This window comes from Crinia signifera, chromosome 2, assembly GCF_055691185.1.
Source record: "Crinia signifera chromosome 2, ASM5569118v1, whole genome shotgun sequence".
Taxonomy (NCBI): Eukaryota; Metazoa; Chordata; class Amphibia; order Anura; family Myobatrachidae; genus Crinia; species Crinia signifera.
In genome coordinates this window covers 366,033,634-366,059,498 of record NC_139218.1, presented here as the reverse complement: position 1 = coordinate 366,059,498, position 25,865 = coordinate 366,033,634, and the positions used below count along the sequence as shown (strand labels likewise).

The following is a 25,865-nucleotide window of genomic DNA, read 5'->3' as shown; positions in this document are numbered from 1 at the left end:
TCTTCTGCCTCACAAACAGCATGCAATCATCTTGAAGATTCAATGCCTCTCAAATAACGCAGGTCGCAGGGTCCATCTGAAGATTGATTGCATGTGAAATAAACACCTCACGATCTGCACCCAATCCCGACAGATCATAGGTGCAGCACGTAAGATCATAGCATCCCTCTCACGACCCGCGCATCGGATCATAATTGTACCGAAACACTTCAGCATGTGCGCAAAAACACAGACAATGCATCGCAACAGCCATCGAAATCATTCATTTGGCCGTGAAATCACGCTAATGCACAGGTTCACAAATTCGGTCCTCAGGGCCCCACACAGTGCATGTTTTGCAGGTCTCCTCACAGAATCGCAAGTGAAATTATTAGCTCCACCTGTGGATCTTTTAAAATGTGCCAGTGAGTAATGAGTGCACCTGTGCACCTGCCGGTGACCTGGAAAATGTAAACTGTGTGGGGTCCTGAGGACTGAGTTTGAGAACCACTGCTCTAATGTATGGCCAGCATTGTGTGCAGATGAGTGTAGGGCGAAGAAGTGGATTATGGGGGCTGGGCAGTTTGTTGTTTTCCATTTCATTTATGCTGACAGTAAAGCACCGTTAATTACCTAAATAGCTGTGTCCTGCTTTAGCACCTACACATTGAACCAACCGACCCCTTTACCAAGTAATACCCGTTTTACACCCAAATCCTGGATCCGACCCGGCATTTGGAACACGGATCCAAGCCAGGTCGGATCCGGGATTTGCACCGTTTACACTGCGGTGCCTACCTGCAGTGTAAACCGCCCCGGCGCTTGGAGATGACATCATCTCCAAACGTCGGACCAAGGTAAGCTGCTGGGCAGCACCCGTCCATGAGGTAAATGGATGCCGCACAGAGTCATCCATTAACCTCCTCCCTGCCTCCGCTGCTGTCTGCACAGTACAGCAGACAGCAGCAGAGGCTGTGTGCCCAACCTCCATCCTGACCGCAGGACACTGACCCGGGTCCAGGAGGGAAAAACCCGGGTTTTTGCGGCGGTGTAAAAGGGGTATAAATTACCACGATCTTATCGCATAGTATTGTCTAAATTTCATGTCTTTGTGTAACCAATCTATATAGTAAGCTGAACTTTCAAAACAATTAGCCAAAATGCTTAAAATGGGCTCACAATCACTGGGCACAAAAAAAAAAAAACAATTTACAGAACTTTGCATTCAGGCTGTAGCAGTTTTACGAGGTATGACAATCGTTTTTGGAGACTATCTGTTTACACTTCCATTAAAGTTCGCTCCCATTGTTTGGTTTGGAAACGTGCCAGTGTTTAATTCCTCTTTAAATTAGTCACAAATGCTACACATGTATTCTTTGTAGAGAACAGCTCCTCGCTCGCTGCTGACACAATCACATCCATTCAGCGAGACTCAGAATACTTGCTTTGATACATTCTCACATTTGTGTCTTGTCCTTGACCTAAGCCAACAAAGACTAACAGATACATGGAGAATATTCCGCAAGGACTCATAGAAAGAACATCTGACTGATCCTCTGTATTACCACCCGCTTCTCATTCTGTCCTTTAAAAGTAACAATTCTTACATATCTTGGCACATATCTTATTATACAGAGGGCCAAACTCCCTTTTATTCAGCCACTCAGGAAATGGCCATTCAGCGGTTATGTGCTGTATAATATCGAAAAATTATTTAACCTATTCAGAGCTCCGAGAACATTTCACTTGCAGCCGAAGCTGACCTAGTTGAGGTTTGAACCATTAACCCCTTGGGTGGTATGCCCGGAAATTTTCTGGGCTCAGCTGCGCTGCCACAGCGGGCTGTCCCGGAAAATTTCCGGGCATACCACTTTGCATTCAGCGGAGCACCACTGGCGCATTACCTTTGCCCCCCCCCTCCTATTATACCCCCTATCACCCACTCACCACCGGAGCTCCCCTGCCGCCAGCCGACATTTGCATAAGTGACGTAGGCGGCAGGCTCGGGGATGGTCGGCGCGGCTCAGGGGGACTCGGGAGAGTTCAGGCGCCCGAGTCCTCCCGAGCCGCCATGAAACATCCCTGAGCCTGCCGCTGTGATAACTGACAGGCGGCAGGGGGAAGCGGCGGCAGGAGAGCTCCGGTGTACTAACACCGGAGCGGAGGTGAGGGGGGGGGGGGCGGCGGCTTCCTAGGATCTGTGGTGGGTTTTGCTGGGGCCACCACTCAAGGGGTTAATTAAACTAATAGAATCTTAATCAATACATACCTCCCAACTGTCCTGCTTTTCGTGGGAACATCCTGTTTTTTTGGGACATTCCTGCATCCCGCCATGGGCTGGCAGCATCCGCGGAGTCCCCCCTGTCATCTGTGAATAGGCGCTGTGTGCATGCAATTTAAATGCCCTCGCAAAAGTGCTGTCTGGCTAGACATATCGAGCAGCCAACTGGTGAATGTGCAATCTTACCAAATCAGCCTCTAAGCCAGTGCAATGGTCGGCCGGCTGGTGTATTGGTCAGAAGTGCACAGCTTTACCATACAGTAACCCAAGTGACTGCAGAAATATTTCAGGCACATTACAATACAGTTTGATAATGTCATGACATTTCCCATCCCATCACTGTACATCAAATATTATTAAATTATTGTGTCACTTACTTGTTTATGGTTCTTGATTTATTAAGCGCTTTGCTTATTACAAGGGACGGTGCGGATTGTCGTCTCTGGGCCAAACTCTTCATTTTCTGCAAAAGACAAATGTATATATTTTTTTGTGAACTTTTTTTTTTTTCTTCCTCCAATGCAAACGCAACAAGAAAACAACAAGAAACAGCTGAAATTAACCAGGGAATTAACCAATGGTGTCAGTAAGGATATGGCGCACCTGTCAGATTGAATTGAGCCACATCTCCAGGGGTTTGCTTTGCCGACACAGATCAACACAGTTAAAATATAGTAAATGTAGATTTAATTGGTCCTTTTTGACCTCACTAAGGGGGAGAGGTATTAAACTTTCAAAAGGGGACTGGCTAGCTAACATTTATCTAGCATCTTCTATACATTTTGGAATTACAAAACACTCAATCCCATGATTAAATTATGGATTGCTGTAGGGAGTAGGAAAAGGGTGTGTGGGGAGCAGTGTGCAAGGGTACAGAAAGCAGCAAGTGTAAGGAGCAGTGAGGGAAGGTAAATGTAGAGAGCAGTGAGGATGGATGTGAGTAGGGAGCAGTGAGGATGGATGTGAGTAGGGAGCACTGAGGGACGGTGAGTGTAGGGAGTAGTGAGGAAAGGTGCAGAGATCAGTAGGGAAGGGTGGGAGTAGAAAGCAGGGAGGGTGTGTATAGATGGATGCACATGGATGGCACTAATTATTTGGTGAAAAGAGTTGGCCACCAGCCAATTAGATCTGGCAGTCCATCAGCCAATCGGGAGCTGCTGCTGATGCAGCGGCTTCCCTGATTGTCTGCCAGTCTACTAGCTATGATGGCTGGAGGCAGGTACTACTTTTGAAATACTGCTGGCCCTGTCTGTGTGCCTATAGCTACCCATCTAAGCGCCATATACACCACTGCCACACAGCCCGACAGTGTCTGAACCAAGTGCTGCTAGTGCACATGTGCCGGGCACATAGGCGCATGTGCAAGTTATCCCATGAGTTCCAGGAGTGAAGGCTCCAATCCCGGGACTCAAAAATCAGCATTTTTGTGCCAAAATCCTGGGACTGCAATCCGATCTGGACTTATTGCGCGTTTCTTTGAACAATGCCCTGTCCTTACCCCCACTAAGTCTGTGTACATTGGTCTCGATTGATAATTTCACACAATACCGATGTTGTACCTAGTGATTATTTGGCAAAGCGCGTGCGCCAAAGCCGCACATGTCGCTGTTCCTATACACAAGAAGGCTTCTGGGTCATTAGCATGTTATTGCAGTTGCACGGCAAGTGTGTCCATTGCTGCAATATTGTCCAGCTGTGAATCAGGGCCATTGTGCGGCGTTACTTTCTCTACTTCCTCCTGCTCACAGAATTATTGATGCCACATTATTTGTATAAATGTCTTTATTACATTGGCCAAAGTGCATCTAAAAATATGTTCTTCAACAGAACTGGAAGGTTCAAAATGTGTCCTACTGTACGCCTATTATAAGTTTCTCCAGCAACTCCGAGGTCACAACAGGGTGATCATTATGTAGTAAGTGCAGAAAATAAGGCCTTACAATATAACCTACAATAGCATTTCTAACATTGGCCCTTATTCAGGTTGATTCGCACTGGGACCAATGTTTTGCGCATGTGCACACGCTGGGAGCGTGTGAACACACCCCCTTTTCTGTAGCCACGCCCCAAAAAAATTGGTACGCGCCTACGGCGTGTGAGATGTCCCGCCTCCCTGTCGATGGAATGTTGGGAGGCATGGCATATGTGAATGCCCAGCGTTTCATGGGGGTTCCCATGACGCACGTGCGGGGGGCAGGCAGCTGACATAACCGGATGTCAGCTGCCCGCCCTATTGCCTGGATTTCTACACGCATATGTACGAGTGGTCTGGACCACCCTTACATATGCGTGCGCCTTCACCATCATTCGATGGTCGGCGACCATTGAAATATGGGGGAGGTTCCCAATGGTGTTTATGTAAAACATCCATTCGCAAGCCTTGCGAACGAACCCATGCGCGAAGGAGGGCGGGTTCTGGATGACTCGCAAGGGAGCGAGTCAACCAGAATAAGGGCCATAGTTAAAAAAATTTGAATGTAATAAACTCATATCTTGAATCCGTTTCCTGTTGGTTGAAAGGCAACTTATCACAAGGATTATTATTGCAGGTTGTATTACATAGTTATTTTACATGTATGCTGTGTTTTGTGTCCTTTTTACATTACGCTTGTTGTGGGCTATTAAGATTATTACGCTACCTGAGTTGTTAATTGATTTATGACGGCTTGGTTATATAATACACATTGTATTCACGTACTTGTTTTACCTCAGGAAGGATCATGTGTAACAGGAGCTTATCACTGAAGTGTTTATAGCTTATTAGTTATGAACTCTGGAAGCGGCAGATGAGGGAAGCTCAGTGCAACTTCCTCACAGCCGCGGATTATCTCATGCAAATACTGTTTCTGTTCTTACTTTACAGAGTTCACGTTAACGCTTTCAGTGCCAAGTGAATTTGGCAAAATTGGTGTGAAAATTGCCAAGCAAACATTTTTATTGATCATAATGACCCGTAATGTTTACCTTATATAGGAAATATAATCTTTATTTTATTTTTTTTTGCACATTTTTTCTTGAATGTATATAACAAATGTGAGCGACGCCGGCAATTTTAGAGGATATTTTGCACATCTCTCACAGCGATGTTTGCACTCAAAGGGTTAATATATCATTTTTTCGCCGTAACGAGTGTTTATTTAACAGGTTCACTCTAATTTAATGCATTTGTTTCAAGGCATCTAGCGCCAGAGCAAATGTTTTGGTGAACGATTGTCTGGCATCGCAATAAGTTTCCTAAAGATTTAACCGCCAAAAATATTTTCTTGTGTTATATTTTAGTATTTATTATATTTTAATTTGGCAGGACTGATATCTCGGGAAACTCCAAGACTATGGGCCTTATTCAGCTCAGTACAAATTTGTTTGGAAAATGGGCAAAACCATGTGCACTGCAGGTGGGGCAGATGTAACATGTATAGAGAGAGTTAGATTTGTGTGAGTTATTTTGTTTCTGTGCAGGGTAAATACTGGCTTCTTTATTTTTACACTGAAATTTAGATTTCAGTTTCAGCACACCCCACCCCACCCAAATTTAACTCTCTCTGCACATGTTACATCTGCCCCACCTGCAGTGCACATGGTTTTGCCCATTTTCCAAACAAATTTGTACTGCGATCAGATCTGAATAAGGCCCCATAAGCTGTATCTTTTGCCTGTCCATTGCTCACTCCTATTATCTTCATGGTAGTAAATGCTTAATTTTATTATTTACTTTTATTTCTATTGCGCCACCAATTGCGCTGGGAGATCATAGAAACTCCACATAAATATCATGCCTGTCAAAAATGATGGGACAGATTACCAGGCCCAGCAACTGGGGATACAATAGGGGGACACCTGGGGTTCCAAGGGCCTCCGAGGTTTGGATGAAACCTAATTACTTAGGCGTGCCGATATATATTGTAGAAGCGGTACTTCATCACCACACAGTTTATTATTGTGCAGATTTAACAATGAGCGATATTCTTGTTATTAGTCATTACAAATGCTAAATAGGGATCCAGCCAGTCAGCTCCTCTAATTATTCAAGCACATGACATATGGGAGCTGATTGGATAGAGAAACATTTAACATTTGTAACAAGTGATAACAAGAATGTAACTTGTTGTTAAATATTCCTCGTATAAAGTAACCCCCGCTAACCCCTCATTGCCTAGTTGGGAGGAAATTACAGATGCATGTGTGGAAGAGGAGGTCCTGTGAGAGGCTGTAATGGATGCCACTGGTGCCATTGCCAGCACTGCTAGGGCGACAAGTGGCAATATGAATGGAGCTGAGGCCTGAGCCTCTTACCGATTTTTAGCTAAATATGAACATAAAATTTGGTTGTGGGGAAGGGAGGGGTGGCTGGAACCCTTAATCAGGCCCCGCCTAGCATGTTGTCTGCAGCAGCATCGCCCACACACACCACACACCTGCCAGCACCAGTACAGCACCACCCACACATCCCCAACCTGCCAATGCGACAGCATTGCAAAAACACCACCCACCTACCAGCGCCAATAGTACAGCATCGCCCACAAGTACCAACAGCCTCTTACCCAGACCACACACCTACCAGCTACAACAGCAGCACAACACCACAAACCTACCAGCATTGACAGCAGCACAATGAGTGCTACCTGCATTGTCCAAACCGCTCACACAAAATGTTGCGTCGTTGCCACCCCTGACCAATGCTGGAACTGCGATCTGATGTGATCGCAGTTTCAGGACTCGAGCATGCATGCTCTGGCGTGTGCACATGTCTTCTGCGGCAATATCCCAATCTGGTCTTGTATCTGGTTGGTCCTGGGTGTGACAAAGGTTGGAGTCCCTGGACACACAATCAGAGTGAAGAAACAAAATAATAAGTTATGTGCGCACTGTAGAGGGGCTGTAACATGGTGGGATAGCTTATGGAGGTTATGTGGGTGGTCATGGAATTTGACAAGCTTGTCTGAAAAACTGAGTTTTCAGGGAACACTGGAAGGATTGGAGACTGGAGAGAGTTATATGTGGGAGAGCATTCCACAGAGAGGGTGCAGCACACACAGTCCTGTAACCATGAATGGGAGCAGGTAACTAGTGCGGCTGAGAGACGCAGATTATGTGCACAGTGCAGAGGTCACGCTGGGAGATATTTGGTGATAGGTAAAGAGCTGTATGCAGCCTTATGGATGTCTTCCCCTTATACACTTTTACATGCATCTGTGGAATGTACAGAGCACCTGAGATTGGAAAACATGTAATGCATACCACAATATAATGCATTTTTCTCTCATATTATAGCTGACTTGGATGAAATCACAGACGTGTGTTATTTCCCCTGACAACCAGCATTTGGCAGTACAGTGGAATCAGCAAAACAAGCATCCAAGAGATACATCAGAGCAGACATCTGTGCGGAGTCTGTCCCAGCATGCATCTTGCTTGTGGCTCATATTATTCTATTTGTTTTCTAGCCTCTATTTTCAGAATTAGAACCATCATTTCTGAAGGGGGTTTATGGTACAGTTATGGAAGCTTATGTGCTGAAAACAAGGTACTATAAACATTTGTGCGTGATGCATTTATAAGTGAGGGCTGACTTCCTTTAATGCCCCCCATACATTACAGATAAATTGCGACAATATCCCTATCCTTTTGCCGTCCGGGTCGGGAAATCGGGAATATTAAATATGTCGAAGAATGCAGATTCCCGGTTCCTGACCAAAACTGTCGGGATTTGCAAATCTGAATTTTTTTGCCATGTTTTATTTCCCAGATTCCCCTGTGGATCGGCCGCCAATCGGTGGATCTGATCAGTAGATTGGAAGTGACAGCAGAGTTGGGGAGTCAGGGATTGGATGTTGGAAGCATATTTGCCTACACAATGTCCGGGAGACTTCTGATTTGCAAAGAGGTCTCCCAGATTCCCAGTAGAGTAAATCAACCTCCCTGACCAAGTATTGTGTGGTCCGGAGCAAGATGACGCGTCACGTGTCAAACTGTCTCATTAATAATCTGCTTCAATTTGCCAAGGACTTTCCTATATCATTGTTCCACTTTTACCCTCTATTGCACTTTCACATTGGAATTCCCTGCATCATCTAATTATGTAACCTTTTCAGAATATATAGAACTGGAGAGCAAATGTTCTAACAGTACATTATTGTTGTCTTAATTCCTATCTCGATAGTAAACCCAACCTGCTGTCTAACGACCTGTCTACATCATTTTACACTTCTACGCCACCCAAGCTCGTGTTATACTGTCCGCTAATACAGATCCCACTTCTTAACCAATGTTTATAAAAAGCCAGTGACTGTAGTCTGTATTCAGAGAATGTATGCTGACAAGTGGTTACCGGGGTCAGTGATGCATAGCAACACGGACACAAGCAAACTGGGTAAACAATACCGGCCAAATATGTAAACAAAATACGTTAACATATTACTGCAAAATGCTGAAAAAGTTGATTATCGCTATCATTCCTTTAAAATTAACATTACAAAAATATTTTTGACATGAAGTAGAGGAGAATAAATTGGATTATCTTGTTTATCCTTAAATGGCAGTAGGCCTCTGCTTAATTGGAACATTCTTGAGGCGTTGCTTACTGCATACTGCCATGTTTGTGGGCAAATCTTTCACATCCCTAGTTAAACAATAACATTTCCATTATCACCTATTTTTCCATCAGAAACATAGAAATTGATGTAACATAAGAACCACTTGGCCTATCTAGTCTGCCCATGTACACTTACACACTAGGGTTACATACCTACAACTGCACACAAAGGCAAAATTTTGGTGGGAGACAATTAAGCTACCAGTGTATTTTTTTTATGTGTGAGGAAAACGGAGTACCAGGAGGAATTCTACGCAAGCAAGGGGACAATATACAAAATCCACACAGTTATGGCTATGGTGGGATTCAGACCCATGACCTGCTAACCATTACATCATCCATACTGCCCCATTGATACACATAAAAGTAACTGGACTATAGTACTTATTTTTAAGTTTTATAGCAGTTTTATAGCAGCTCCAAGTCATGCAAGGCTGAGGACCAGATGTACTAAGCTTGAAAAGTGATCAAATAGAGAGTGATAAGGTACCAGCCAATCAACTCTTTACTGCCATACTACAGGTTGTGTTTGAAAAAAAATGACAGCTAGGATCTGATTGGTTGGTGGTTTATCACTTTTAATTTTATCACTGTTGTATAAATTGTCTGTTACATGGAACTGCAATGTGTTTAAAAAAAAAAAAACAATCCAACTGGTCCCCACAGGTAACAAAAATAAAATACATTGGATCTTTACATGAAAAGAAGTGACCAGTAAATAACTGGTGGTGGCTGTAAACTGATTTGGGCATCTCTAGATCTGGGGGCCACACTTGAGAACAGCTCAAGGCACACTAGTGTGCCACGGCGCAGTGGTTGAAAAACACTGCCCTATGAGAATAAAAAAAAACATTTTGATCACGCCACTGATAGTAATGGATGATGGTAATCACTGACATCCATTTATATGACTCCCCCTATCCACAACACATGTTTTTATTGCAAGTCTACAGGCCTCTCAGTCACTCTGTGCCGGAGACAGAAGCATCTCACTGTTTCCATGACAACATGTATTTAAAAGGGTTATACATAGTGTACATATTTAAGAAATGGAAATATTTATACATATACAGTAAGCACCCTGCTTAATTCTGGTATGCAGAGTGGTAATATACATCCTTCCTTATATATTAATGCTGAGTTATAGTAATGCTAAATAAATTGTGCATAAAACTAAAATCTACATAGAGATCAAACAATAGACATCAATGAACTTTTAGTGAAAACAATAAAGACAGAGGCGCAACAGTGCACTATTCATTGCAGGCTGAGATCTCACATTGGAGATGGCCATATGATTTAAAATAACCAATTCACCAGGATATAATAATATAACTGATGCAAAACAAATAAAGGGGGATATTTCATCATTGCCATTTTTTTTTATGCCAGGTGAAAAAAATGGTAATAATTCACTGATCCATATTAAATCAAGGCGGTTTCACTCATTTTTTTGTATGTTTTTGCCCATACCTTTCCACTTTTTTTTTTTTGGGTTGAATTGCTATGGACAAAAACGGACTCAAACTTTGTCGAAGGCATCCATAAATTCAACAAAACTTGTGCATCGGAGACAAATTCCAAGATCCACGTGGTTTTTGCACGTCGGATTTCTGCACAGGTGGGAAAAAATATCACGGAGATTGAATAGGGTGGATCTAATTCACTCTACAAACGGGTGAAACTTGATGTTTTTCACCTGGCAAAAAATACGGCACAAATTAAATACCCCCCAAAGTGATTATTGGACTAGTCACAAAATGCCTGTAAGCCAAGCCATCACTCTGATGTAAGAAGCAGTGAAAAGGGAGCCAGAGGAGAAGTGGCCCATGGCAACCAATCAGCTGCTCTGTATAATGTTACATTATCCAAATTATAGATGTAACTTCAGTGCTGATTGGTTGCCATGGGTCACTTCTCCTCTGGCTCACTTCTCCCTTTCCACTGCTTCATACATCTACCCCTGAGATTATTTCTGCTCAGTGATATCCACAGGCTCCAAATGAAAACAGAAACATGGAAACATAGTATAAAACTAGGGCAAGATGGGATGTTACTCTTCAGCTGTAACCAAGTTGTTTACCTAGGGCAGCTGCCCCCTCTTACACAGCTCTTGTTATAGCACTGGCTATATCAATAACCTTCACCATAAGAATGTCACGGGCACAGTTTTATTTAAAAAAATAAAAATAAAAGAACAAAAAGGAAACAAATGAATCAATATTCCTGAAACTTCAGCTTATGACGTCATCTCATAATAGTGACATAGCTTATATACATGAAGCACACAGTATCCTTGTTTTGCCTACACACGCTATTTCTATGCACTGGAGCACCTAAATCAACGGAGAACCTTGGCATTCCCAGCTGTTGTTGAACTACATATCCCAGTATGCCCTGCAACAGTTTTAGCATTGCCAAATAGCAAAGCTGTAGCAGGGCATGCTGGGATGTGCAGTCTAACAACAGCTGGAGGGGCAAAGTCATCTCCATGCAAATCAGGTCCTACTTGCACCTCAGACAAGTGGGACTAGTGTATGGGGGCCTCCTTTACTCTTCGCCAATACCTCATGAAAACAACCAAAACAAATACAGATTGCTGTATTATGTGCACTTTAAAAAAAAAAGTGCCTATCATTTGTAAATAATGGAGTTCTCAGTAAGTTTACTAGGCTGCCAGGATTTTAAAGAAGGCATTGAGAACAAATCCCACTTTTAAGAACTCAAATCCTCTTCTTCCAGTAAGGATCTGGCTGAATGCTAAAACTTCAAAGTGCTGAAGTAACTGAGATCTCTGGATATGTTATTATATTTTATGATACCTGCCCGGTTGAAGGCAAAATTGGAGCACAACCGGTGTCTGTCAAACTTCTGTCCTCTGCTAAATTCAGGCAGAGGATTTAAAGCCACAAAAACCTTTGTCCAAGAAGGACGCATTGCATGAAGATTAATGTTGATGTTACAAAAAATGTTGACAGAAATTGGAAACAGAGTCAACCAAGGTTCCAATGTGCCACGCCATAAAGTAAAAGCCCTGCAAATATCAAGGGAGGCTGGAATTTTCCTTACAAACAAAATATCTGAGTAGAAATAAATAGGGACTGGCAGGAGAGTTGTGTGCTGCAAAATGTCAACGTCTTGTCTACTGGAAAATTACCTCTGAATATAAAAGGTAGGGAAGGTCAGACTGGGATATTGCATGCGGAGAAGTCCTGCAGCATACAGAAGCATCTGATTCCATAGTACATTTACTAAGCAGTAGATTGGCTGAAGCTTAAGGTGCCCACACACTAGAGAGATCTGCGATCTTAAGATGTGCGCATAAATTAGCCTTGAAATCTTTTGTCCATCCTGGACAAAAGATGGTACTTGTGAATTATCTGGGCTGCCGATTTTGTCCTTAAGTTTAGTTAATTTAAGGACACCCGACCGACGCGATGCCCGCGATTTAGCCCCAAATCGGGGGCATCGCGTCGGTCGTGGCCGTTATAAGGGGCCGCAACGCGATGCCCGCGATTTCCCATAGACAGTAATGTTAAAAGACACAATGGACCCAATTTCCCATAGACAGTAATGTTAAAAGACGCGATGGACCCGATTTCCCATAGACAGCAATGTTAAAATAAAATGACAATGTGAAATTGGCCAATATGGGCATTTCACATTGGATATGTTTTAAAAAAAAATGTTTCATGGCCCCCCACCACCGTTAACGCCACCCCGCTATTGACGCCAACCCGAAGCGTGGCGAGCGCAGCGAGCCCGCGAGGGGCGGCGGTACGCGTCCTCCGACCTTTTCATACCCCTACTATCCACGTCGGCGTGGAGTTGAGAATAGAATAGTGTGGCGAGCGCAGCGAGCCACCGAGCCCGAAGCGTGGCGAGCGCAGCGAGCCCCGCGAGGGGACGCGGATACCTTCACAGGTATCCGCGTGCCCTTGCGGGCTTCACAGGTGTCCGCGTCCCCTCGTGGGGCTCGCTGCGCTCGCCACACTTCGGGCTTGGTGGCTCGCTGCGCTCGCCACACTATTCTATTCTCAACTCCACGCCGACGTGGATAGTAGGGGTATGAAAAGGTCGGAGGACGCGTACCGCCGCCCCTCGCGGGCTCGCTGCGCTCGCCACACTTCGGGTTGGCGTCAATAGCGGGGTGGCGTTAACGGTGGTGGGGGGCCATGAAACATTTTTTTTAAAACATATCCAATGTGAAATGCCCATATTGGCCAATTTCACATTGTCATTTTATTTTAACATTGCTGTCTATGGGAAATCGGGTCCATCGCGTCTTTTAACATTACTGTCTATGGGAAATCGGGTCGGAAATCGGGTCCATCGTGTCTTTTAACATTACTGTCTATGGGAAATCGCGGGCATCGCGTTGCGGCTCCTTATAACGGCCACGACCGACGCGATGCCCACGATTTCGGGCGCAATGAAAAAATCGGCAGCCCGGATAACTCACAAGTACCCAAAAGATTTCAGGCAAGCGCACATCTTCACCAAAGATTTCTCTTAAGATCCCGTGTGCGTCCCTATGGATCTTTTACTAAATCTTCTGATTTTTAATGCAGTATGTAAGATCAGAAGATTTAGAAAAAGATCCGCAGAAGCGCGCATTTGATCAATATCGGCCGATTATCGGTTGATTTTTGGTCTGATCGGTCAGAAATCGGCCAGTCTACAAAAAAAATTGATTGGCATCCATGGCGATATGGGGGCTATTTTGCAGTATTTACTAATACCAAGTTCTGACTAAACAGACTGCAAATTCCAGCTTTTACCAGGCATTTAAATGCTGGGTCATTTTGAAGGGTCCAGTCTGACCACTCGTTCATACTGCAAAGCAAATTACCGGGTCTAGCTTTTTCTACCTGGTAATTTACCTTTCAACACGGGTCTAGTGTGAGGGTCAACCCTGGTGGAAATTCCAAGTTCTCCAATCCTGCTTTATTCCCAGGTCAAAGACCCAGCTTGAGCCTTTCACACTAGAAAATGACCCGTGTTAAACCACTTGAAAGGCAAATTACCGGGTAGAAATGTTTAACACGGTAATTTGCTTTGTCGACCTTTTGACTGTCGACCTAACACATTTGTCGACCTTATGAGCCTGTCGACCATAGGCAAGTCAACCTTTTGTCTGTGTCAACCTAAGGCCTGTCGACCTTCAGTGGTCGACCCAATGTATGTCGACCTTAGCTGTGTCAACCTAACGGCCGTGTCCCCGTCAATAAACATTATGCTGGGTACACACCAGAACGATTTAGCCTCAAGTCCCCCAATTTTGATACAATCTCGACCGATTGTATGTCAATTGTGCATGTTTTGTCACGTTTTAGATACAATTCTGATCCGATGGTCGTTTTGCAGATCCTACCGGCTGCAGTCAGGATTCGAAAATGATCCCTTCAACTGGGTACAGATCGTGATCAGATCGTGCGCAGATTGTGTGCACAAACAGATTGTGTGACCATCGTATGACCGTCTCACGATCTGCTCACGATGATGATCTTTCTGGTGTGTACCCTATATTAATCCCACTGCATACACGCACTGTAATTTGCTAACGTCTGAACAATATCTGACATCATTTAGATGCTTGCGATATATCACTGCTCATGGACACACTAGAGTAGGAATGGAGAACCTTGGCACTCCAATTGTTGTTGAACTACACATCCCAGCATGCCCTGTAACAATTTTGCTATTTGACCATTTTAAAATTGTTGCAGGGCATGCTGGAATGTGTAGTCCAACAACAGCTGGAGTGCCAAGTTTCTCCATCACTGCACTAGAGCAAACTTCATGCCACTCCATTCTAGGCAGGAGTGCGGCGGTGCCGCCGACATCAGACAGGCAGCCGGGTGTGGGGGGTGATACCGGAAGTAGGCAGGCGACCGCCACGCTGCGCAGAGACGCATGTCGTGGTCAGGAACAGCCGGGAAGCGTCTGAGCGGGTGTTTAGATGCTGCCCGGCACTAGACTGCGCATGTACATTCCAATACTAAAATCCCAGGATTGGAAACTACAATCCCGGGATTGTAATCCCGGCAAATTTGGGGATCCCGGGATCGGCCACTCTAGCTGTGAGTACAGGCACAGGGACAAGACTTCTTTAGAAAAAAAAAATATATATTTATATATTGTAAGGGAATCCCCCTGTTTTTTGTCTTCATTTGACTAAGCTGAACCAATGTATTAAGTACAGAACAGAGCTATTGGCACGATGATCCAGATCAGAGAAGTATTAAATCTGCTTAGCATCAGTTAAGACGTTCTCCTAACAATCCTATAGGACAGGAGAAAACTACAACTAACAATCTCAATAATAAAGGGTAAACAACTCCATCATACAGAATGAAAGAGGTAATACACAGAGAAACTCGTCATGGTTTAATTTCCTTCCTGTTTACTTAAATTCAAATCCTTCGGTCCAATTGAGATGTCTCTGATTGTACTTTGTATGTTCTAATATGTCTCATCTATCTACATACATACATATATTCACATGCAATATAGAAAGCAGTAAAAATTGGTTTTACTGAAAGTTGTATAATAAATGATATCAAATCCTAGAAACACTATTGTTAATGTTAGAACGCATAAAAACATGGTTAATTGAGGCATCTTATACATAGCAATGTTTCACTGAAATTAAAATATTATTAATTTAATCAATGGAATCACATTTTTTTCCCACTAAAACACAAATTAAAAAAAAATAGTTGAAACAAAATAAAGTTTTTATCATTTAATTTTTATTCCAACCCTTCAATTACAGATAGGCTACAATTATGTAGGGTTACGCTGAAATGAGGCTAAGGCTGCATTTAGGGTTACTGTAGGTATACATGCCTACTTTATGGAAATGGACGAAAGTCTCCTAAAAATCAGCTGCCACTCCCAGTGGCCCAGAAGCGAAGGCAAGTTTCCCGAAACCACCCACAGCCCAGCCGCCCACTTGCCAAGTAAAGTGGGGGTGATCTAGCAGACAATGACATCATTTGCGTTGGATTGTGCCATTGTAGCCACACCCTGCTTTACATTTCCAGTGATCTCAGCAGTGGGGGCGTGCCCATGATGACACACTTGCCCACAGCCACACATCTTCTTTAGCCGCCATCCAGCACCCTTTATAAAGCCACTCCCACCGCAACACCTCCATTTGAGCTGAACTGCAGCCAAAAGACAGCCACTAGCATAGGGCTACAGTTAGGATTAGGCTGCCATTATAGTATAATGCAATTAGGATTAGGTTTAGGCTTCAATTAGTATTAGGGACAGGTTGCAAATTGGGTTAGGGTCACTTTTAGATGAAAACAGTACTGTCATCATATCATACCACACCCGTGTGGCCAGCTTCAGGACCTGTTGTTCATTCTCTGATTATTGTATACAAACAATACTAAAAATGTTTTCCTTGAAACTATGCTAAGCTTACAAATAATCAAGGCTTTGTGTCATGGTCACTTCCTAAATATATTAAGAAGGAGAAGTAAACAGAGGTATCTGGCCTGCTAAACCAGTCATGCAGAACTCACTGAATATAGAGCTCACATACGAAGACTTTGGAAATGTGTTTTGGGTTAGAACGCAAACACTCCAGCCCGGCCTGTTTACGCTCTTTCATCCACTAAGCCTCAAATTCATGTATAAACCTTCATGTACTTCATTTTTGTTTAGGACCTTCAAACTCAAAACATATTCCTGGGACATGTCAAACGCTATCAACCAAAGTCCCGTCATGCTGTTCCTGTTTTACCAGACATTAAACAGTCTCGGGATTGTTGACTCAGGAAACGAAATAACTCATTCTAGGTTTGGAAACGATTTTTTGTCTTCTTTCTCCGCAATGTTTTATTCATTTAATGGCACAATGACCCAGGTAATGTGGATTTAGCCATCGGGAACAGTCAGTACGGTATTAATAGGTAATTGCAAAGGCAACAGACAGTGAAAAATGGGAACCTGAAAGGTGGTCATTATTAATCATAAGAGCGTATTATAAATGTGTTATAGTATTCGGTGCCTTTTCCTGTTACACTGCCCATGACGCAATAGATGCTTATTATAGATCAGTCATTGTGCTACAAATACGTAATAGTTAGATTAGTATTAGCAGCACATTTCTATTATATATGTATATACTTTATCTAACAAAAACATACCGCACCAGTACCAACCAAAAACAAATGCTGGTGTTACAACCACGTGAAATGACCAAATACATATGGGTCATGCTTAATCAAGGTTTGGTGGAGCCTTCATCTAATGCCCTTCATCTAATGCCCATTTATTACTTGCCATGGGCATAATCCCACCTTTGAGATTAAATTTGGGCTGGACTGAGCCTCCATGCAGCCACAAATGGCATTCTACCATGCCAGATGCCATCTTAACGGCTGTCACCTCAAACAGAATCTTACAATAAGACACAATGGAAACATGGTCAAAATCATGCGTTTATCTCATATACAATCACAGTTGAATTCCCTTCATATAGTATGTCCAAGACATTGGTGGAGAGCAAGAACTTCTTTCATAAATTACCGCAGAGTAAAGGCCCATACACACCGGGTGACTTTGAGCTGAAAGCCGCTCAAAACAGCATGTTTGAGCGGCTTTCAGCTCAAAGCCGCCCAGTGTGTATGCCCCAGCGATGAGCGGTGAGCGCTGCTACGCGCTCCCGCATCATCTCCGAAAAAGCGGCTTTGAGGGCGGCTTTGCATAGTCGCCCAGAGTGTATGGACCTTAAGACTTGGATGGAGATAATGTAGATGGAGGTAAAGTACCAACCAACCAGCTCCTAACTGTATTTTTAAACCCAGCCTGTAACATGGAAGTTAGGGCTAGATTTATTAAGCTCGGTGAAGTGATAAAGTGTCTGGTTTTTATCACCGGCCAATCAGCTCCTACCTGTCATTTTTCAAACCAAGCCTGTAACATCACAGATAGGAGCTGATTGGCCGGTGATAAAAAACAGACACATTATCACTTCACCAAGCTTAATCAATCTGCCCCTTAGGATCTGATTGGCTGGTTCTTTATCTCTGTCTATTTTATCTCCATCCAAAGCTTAGTAAATAGATCCCTAAGCCACCTGTGCTCAAGTATGAATATCCTCAAAAGTTTGGAAAACTGGATTACATAGAGCAAGTGAAAGTTCTCCAGTTACTTACACACTGTGGGCAGGATGCTGTATCATCCGCGCCCCCTTACCGCCGCACATCGCCTAATTATCGCATATGCTGTAACATATGTGATAATCATGGCAAAGGACAGCTCTTGCGTTAAGAGCTGTCCTTTGCGATCTTGCCGGCGATGTGCTGCGGGTCCCACAGCTCCCCCCTCCCTCCATTACCCAGGGCTGCTGCTGCCGGGTGGCCTCTCCTCCTCCTCCCTGCACCCGGAAGAGGATACAGTGCAGGGAGGAGGTCACAGGTCCAGGCAGCACACGCTGTGCTGCCTGGACACAGCAGGTGAGGGGGGGGGGGGGGGGTGTCGGCGCGAGGCGGCGGGGGTCCTTTCGGGGCGGCGTGGGTCGCGTTAAGAAGCCCATAGACTTCTATGGGGTATCGCCAGCTTTTGCTGGTGTTACCCCTCGCAGCGAAAACCCGCCGTGCAGGTTTTGCTGCATACCAAAATGCGGTAAAAACCCTGATAACGGGGTTTTTACCGCATAATTGCTTTACAGAATCTCCCTCTGTGAATGTTGATATTTCAGTCCATAAAAGTGCAGTCTCCATAATGTTTTTTGTCTTACAAAACATGTACCCAAACGCAAAAGTGTAACCAAGGTGTAATTATCTTCGTACTACAGTACTGTCAGGTATATTCTGGTGCTTACAGAAGGACACCTCACAAGCAATTATCTCATAACAAATAGGGACTGGTTTTTTTTTGTTTGTTTTGTTTTAATTTTTCCTTTTCTCCTCCAACCACAGACTTATCATTGGCACCGAATCAGCATTTAAGTCAGTAAGAAAAACACAGCTACTGTTAGGGCCACGCTACCAGCAGCACAGCATAGAAGTCTGGGAAATGGTACGCTGACTCGCTGATCTGTGCAATGTCAGTGAGCAACCAGGACAACCTTTATCATGGGATACGATGGATCTTATGTATATAGTGAGGCTGCAGTGAACGGGTCTGGGGCAAAATACACAACAGATGCATGGCAATTATACACGTGTGTATTTCCCCTCCTCTTACAGATCCACTAGCAGCAGCTCATCTTCACACCGAGGCTACTGTATGTAGGCATGATGTTGGCGTGTTGGCGGAATTGCGGGCTACAGTAACTTGAGTATACACACGGATCCGGCTCATTCCAAACACACTTTTTGTACCAAAGATAGGAGTGTTGCGAATGCACGCTGGTAGTGATGCCTCCTACCTCTGAGGCACAGCGACAGAGACAAGCCACTGTGCATGCGGGTACGGATCCGCTTTTTTTCCATGCAGTCATTTTTCCCAATTTGTATATTGTTCTGGACCAACTCCATTATCTGCTTGTGCCAACTGATATTATTTTTAATGGACATACTGTAATACGGGCTTTATAATCTGTCTTTCTACTTCATGCACTACCATAGAATTTAACAGGCAGATAGGAGTGTGGTGTGTTTGTACTTTGCTGAAACAATGTTGATGCACGCTGACAAGCACTTGACACAGGTAGGAGTGTTGTGTGTTTTTACCTTGCTGAAACAATGTTGATGCACGCTGACAAGCACTTGATTCAGTCTGATTTATCCTCACAGACACAAATAGCGATCTTTAACATATTTCACAGACTCAGAAGCACCTATTTCAGAATCTGAGTTGTGTGGATCTTTGCCGGATCTCACTTTTTTGTAAAACGAGCTGAAATTGAGCTCAACTGGACGATGACACCCAAGAGATCAGTCTTGCGGGAGTCTCATTGGCATTTAGCTACAGCTCTGAGTGATTCTGGGTTCCGGGAGTATGGGGAAGGAAAGTCTGTTATTAAGGTACATAGAAGAGGTTTTTTTTGGGGTGACTGGTCACACAGAAATTATCGAGGAGTATTTAAAGCGGCCCCCTAAATAAGCATTGACGGTTAATCAGACATATGTCAATTAGGGGTGTGCTACCACTGGACACAGCAGAGTTGCAAAACAAGGGGGGAAAGGAGGAGTGTCTCGGTGTGGTGCACCACACTGAGACACTCCTCCTTTCCCCCCTTGTTCTGTTATTAAGGTATCTTATTAGGTGCCCATTTACTATTGAATATTTGGGCGGGTAAGTGCGGTCAGCGCTAAGTGTGTATGCCCAGAACGACGGCATCCCTGTACAGCAGATCGCAGGGATGGGCTCCTTTCAGACACCATGTCCCTGCATCTGCAAAGACATAAATCCAAGCTATATGTTTGCATATTGCAATGCGATCCTGGGTGGTAGATCCCGCCCAGATCACATTGCATATGCGATCCTATGGCAAATGGGCCCCTTACTGTTAGCAAGGGGCTGGTAGAGGTGTGGTGATTGGCGTGAAATCAGTGACCCACCTGGCTTCCCACTCCAAGATGCACGGATTACGCATTAGTTGTATGGAATCCCATATTAGCATATGGAAGTAAATCTGTGGCATCAGACAGTACCAGCCCCTGTACATAACGGAACCAGCCCTTTAAACTCTATGCTACCAGGAAGCCCCAGATGTATTATTGATTGCTTGGTAATGTCGCATTCTTCTATAAACAATCTATCAACAGTATAGTGTTCTCTAGCCCAAAAGGTAATAATAATAATAATTCAAAAATAATTATGTTGCATCGTTTTCTGTATGTACTTAGTCCTGTAGCATTGCTCACCCCCAAGTAATGAGCGCATGCATAGAGTGTGCCACGGGTAGCAGGACAGAGGAATAATAGTAAAGCTTTGTTGTGTAAATAACTACAGTGTGTAGCGAAGGAGGTGCAAGTTCCTAAACTGAAGATGGCAAAGATGGAACGTGACGTGGTGACACTGCCCTCTAGATAAACAGAGATTTGCTTTAACTGGGTATTTTAATTAAGCTCAAACTGGAGAGCGTAGCAGGCAAGGATATGACAGACCAGATGCACTGTAAATATAGCTGGTATAACCAGTTCCCCTACACACAGGTCTTCCTTGGACAGACGCAGTATAACTGTGAACTATGACATACACAAAGCGCGGTTTGACGAGGATTTCTCTTTTATCATAGTAGAACAAACAAGGAAAGATGTAATGGAACGCTGAGGCCGGGATCCTCACCCTCTGAAGTGAGCAGACTGTGACTGTTAGATGCTAGGTGGATGGTACAGTTATGATGTAGTCACAGTGGGTCGACAATGTTACTAGGTCAACCACTAATGATTGACAGTGACTAGGTGGACACCTATAAATGGTTGACATACCACAGGTCGACAATGACCAAAGGTTGACACATGCAAAAGGTAGACATTGGCATGGACGCCACTAAAAAAAGTCGACACACGTTTTTTTTTTGCATTTTTAGTGTCTATGTTGACATATGTTGACATGGACGCCGTATAAGTGTTCTGCGTCCCCTCCTGTGGCTCGCTGCACTCGGCACACTCTTGTTATCTAACTTGCCCTCTATGCCTACTTGGATGGGAAAGTATGAACCAAGTTGGTCTAAAAAAAAATAAAAATGTGTCGACTTTTTCAGTGTGGATCATGTCAATATTGACATTTTCCTTGTGTCGAACTTCTGTCAATGTGGACCTAGTGTATGTCGACCATTTTTAGGAGTCCACCAAGTCACTGTCGACCATTAGTGGCCGACCTAGTGACTGCCAACCTAGACATTGTCGACTCAGGGACCGGCTGGTAACCAGTACTACGTCACCAGCTGCCACCAGACTGGGTTGCCTCTCTTCCAAGAGTGGCGAAATGCGTCAGTGAGCTGTTTGGACAACCACATATGCAAACCCATACCGGATAGAAGTCTGAACCAACCTCTGGGACCCTTCCAAAAACTTTGAAGGAACTTTTCCATTGCAATACACCTACTACAGCTGGCATCTGCCTTAAAGTCCCTGCATCCACGGACCCGTGGACTGGACTCACCCACCCCCTCACAGCCATTGGTAATTTGTGCCATCTTGGACCGATTAAGGACTGTTGGAGGACTTCTGTACCCTCTAAAAGGGTGGTAACTATCTTTATCCAATTATCTTTTCCCAGAGGTATACTAGGAACTGACTCTCCGGTCATCATTAATATATCTTGGGGTGTTCATGTATATTTTACTACCATTATTTTTATGATATATGCATTTTTAAACTATATTAAGTGTTAATAAATGTATCGTATCCAAGATCATCCAATCTGAAACTATTTTTCATTTATTCTCAAAGCTGTGCGCTGCTACACTTGTTTTCTTTGCATTCCTCTCTTCCAATATATAATACAGTATAGGACACAGGTTCTCAAACCTGATCCTCAGGTCATGGTCATGTTTCCAGGTTTTAAAATGTGACAGTTGGTGATACACAGCACACCTGCTGGGTGACCTAGAAAACGTGACCTGTGTAGGGCCCTGAGGACCGTTTTTGAGATGGTGTAGGGAACGCTACAGCTATATATACATACACTGTAATATAAAAGGCCACTGTATTAACAAGGTGTTTGTAAAGAGTGAAGTTACTGATATGCTGCAGCCATATCTCAGTATACTGTACTAGGAAGCCCGCTCGCCCGCTCAAAGCAAAAGCTTCGAAAGCTAGTCTGCTACCTTCTGTGTTTGTGCATGTGTGAAAAAGAGATGTAGTTTCACTCTATGCCAGCAGATGGCAGTGTTTTGGAGACTCACAGACACTAGTTATATATATCTCTACACACAGACACACATGCACTGGCAGCTTCCCTTTTCCTATGAAAAAGTGAAAGGAAACTAAATTGCATAAGCACATGCCAGATGAATCGCTGACAATGGTACTATGACCAAGTAGTATTATTATGCACATATATAATATATATATATTTATTTATTTATTGAGGATGCATGCGTATATACACACACACACATTTATCCTCAGTGTATATATAAATGCATATAGATACATCATGTGCATAGAGGACGCGTTCCGATAGCTACACTGACACCAGGCACCACATACCCCATAGGACCTGGCATATAACATAGTGCATACTGCTGTCATACAGAATGGTCTGCAGTGATCACTGAGGAGTCTACACTGACACCAGCCACCACATACCCCATAGTACCTGGCATACAACATAGTGCACACTGCTGTCACACAGAATGGTCTGCAGTGATCACTGAGGAGTCTACACTGACACCAGCCACCACATACCCCATAGTACCTGGCATACAACATAGTGCACACTGCTGTCATACAGAATGGTCTGCAGTGATCACTGAGGAGTCTACACTGACACCAGCCACCACATACCCCATAGTACCTGGCATATAACATAGTGCACACTGCTGTCACACAGAATGGTCTGCAGTGATCACTGAGGAGTCTACACTGACACCAGCCACCACATACCCCATAGGACCTGGCATATAACATAGTGCACACTGCTGTCATACAGAATGGTCTGCAGTGATCACTGAGGAGTCTACACTGACACCAGCCACCACATACCCCATAGGACCTGGCATATAACATAGTGCACACTGCTGTCATACAGAATGGTCTGCAGTGATCCCTGATGAGTCTACACTGACACCAGCCACCACATACCCCATAGTACCTGGCATACAACATAGTGCACACTGCTGTCACACAGAATGGTCTGCAGTGATCACTGAGGAATCTACACTGAGCCAAAACATCCTGATACAGCAACCAGTGAAATAAACATATATTCATGCAATATAAATAAGCCATCTGTGTGGCATCCTGTTATAATCAATACATTTATGCCAGCCATCTATGCGTGTGCTGTCCTGATATAATGTATGACCTCTGCCAGCCATCTATGCGTGTGCTGTCCTGATATAATGTATGACCTCTGCCAGTCATCTATGCGTGTGCTGTCCTGATATAATGTATGACCTCTGCCAGTCATCTATGTCTGTGCTGTGCTGATATAATGTATGACCCTCTGCCAGCCATCTATGTCTGTGCTGTGCTGATATAATGTATGCCCCTCTGCCAGTCATCTATGCGTGTGCTGTCCTGATATAATGTATGACCTCTGCCAGCCATCTATGTCTGTGCTGTGCTGATATAATGTATGACCCTCTGCCAGCCATCTATGTGTGTGCTGTGCTGATATAATGTATGACCCTCTGCCAGCCATCTATGTCTGTGCTGTGCTGATATAATGTATGACCCTCTGCCAGCCGTCTATGTGTGTGCTGTGCTGATATAATGTATGACCTCTGCCAGCCATCTATGTGTGTGCTGTGCTGATATAATGTATGACCCTCTGCCAGTCATCTATGCGTGTGCTGTGCTGATATAATGTATGACCTCTGCCAGCCATCTATGTGTGTGCTGTGCTGATATAATGTATGACCCTCTGCCAGCCATCTATGTGTGTGCTGTGCTGATATAATGTATGACCCTATGCCAGTCATCTATGTGTGTGCTGTGCTGATATAATGTATGACCCTCTGCCAGCCATCTATGTGTGTGCTGTGCTGATATAATGTATGACCCTCTGCCAGCCATCTATGTGTGTGCTGTGCTGATATAATGTACGACCCTCTGCCAGCCATCTATGAGTGTGCTGTGCTGATATAATGTATGACCCTCTGCCAGCCATCTATGTGTGTGCTGTGCTGATATAATGTATGACCCTCTGCCAGCCATCTATGTGGGTCAGTGTGATTAAATATATGCCCCTATGCCAGCCATCTATGTGTGTATCAGTGTGATATATTATATGCCCCTATGCCAGCCATCTATGTGTGTCAGTGTGATATATTATATGCCCCTATGCCAGCCATCTATGTGTCAGTGTGATATAATATATGCCCCTATGCCAGCCATCTCTGTGTCAGTGTGATATAATATATGCCCCTATGCCAGCCATCTATGTGTGTCAGTGTGACATAATATATGCCCCTATGCCAGCCATCTATGTGTGTGTGTCAGTGTGACATAATATATGCCCCTATGCCAGCCATCTATGTGTGTCAGTGTGATATAATATATGCCCCTATGCCAGCCATCTATGTGTGTCAGTGTGACATAATATATGCCCCTATGCCAGCCATCTATGTGTGTCAGTGTGACATAATATATGCCCCTATGCCAGCCATCTCTGTGTGTCAGTGTGATATATGACCCTATGCCAGCCATCTATGAGTGTATCAGTGCGCTATAATATATGCCCCTATGCCAGCCATTCATGTGTTTGTCAGTGATATAATGTATGCCATTATGCCAGCCATCTGTGTGTGCCATCATTGGCATAATTTACCTTTTTATTCTCTGTGTCCCCGGATATTTTGAGTTCTCCAGTCAAAGAGGAAGATCTCGCTTGTCCTACATTGTCCTGTTGAGGTGACATAGCTTCCATTAAGATATTCCCTAATAATCCCACAATTGGTGGCTCATACCCGGGAGGCTGGCAGAGACGGGCAGAGGGACAGGCATCACCTGCACGGGCATTGCTGGCTGCTCTGAGCTGCTGCTGTACTGAGATCACGTTCTAGTAGTGCCCGGGCCCGCCCCGCTGCTGCCTCCCCGCCTCCTCCTCCCGGCAGCTGCCGCTCAGTCTCCGCACATCTCCCGGCCGTGCAGCATGTAGCGCTGGCCTGTGGCACTGCAGCATCTGCTTGCTGTGTTACATTACAGCATAGAGCAGTGGCTGATAGCTTATTATCAATATCTATGCAGGCAGGCCAAGTGTCATACTGTATGTGGGCTCTCAGCTCCCTAAGATCCTACATTAAATACATGACGGTATTTCCTGCGCATCTTACTGCTTGGTGGTGGTGAATGTAGCGGTGGTATTAAGGTCCCCATCCACTAGTGCAATATGGGCACTATTCATCATGCGATTCTAGTGCATTGTTGC

At 44.2% G+C, this 25,865-nt stretch overlaps 1 protein-coding gene across 2 annotated transcripts in view; it reads right to left on the bottom strand.

The window, feature by feature from the left end:
• Positions 1 to 25,539, bottom strand: part of ARHGAP20 (Rho GTPase activating protein 20) — a 103,092-nt gene extending 77,553 nt beyond the window's left edge. The window contains exons 1-2 of one of the 2 annotated variants that reach the window (XM_083169966.1): positions 25,266 to 25,539; positions 2,638 to 2,723 (exon numbers count right to left, since the gene is read on the bottom strand). In XM_083169966.1, the coding sequence (XP_083026092.1) occupies positions 2,638 to 2,723; positions 25,266 to 25,364 (185 nt within the window). In that variant the 5' untranslated portion in view covers positions 25,365 to 25,539. The remainder of the gene's footprint in view (positions 1 to 2,637; positions 2,724 to 25,265) is intronic. The other variant, XM_083169967.1, reaches the window with a different exon arrangement.
• Between the last annotated feature and the right edge of the window lie 326 nt (positions 25,540 to 25,865).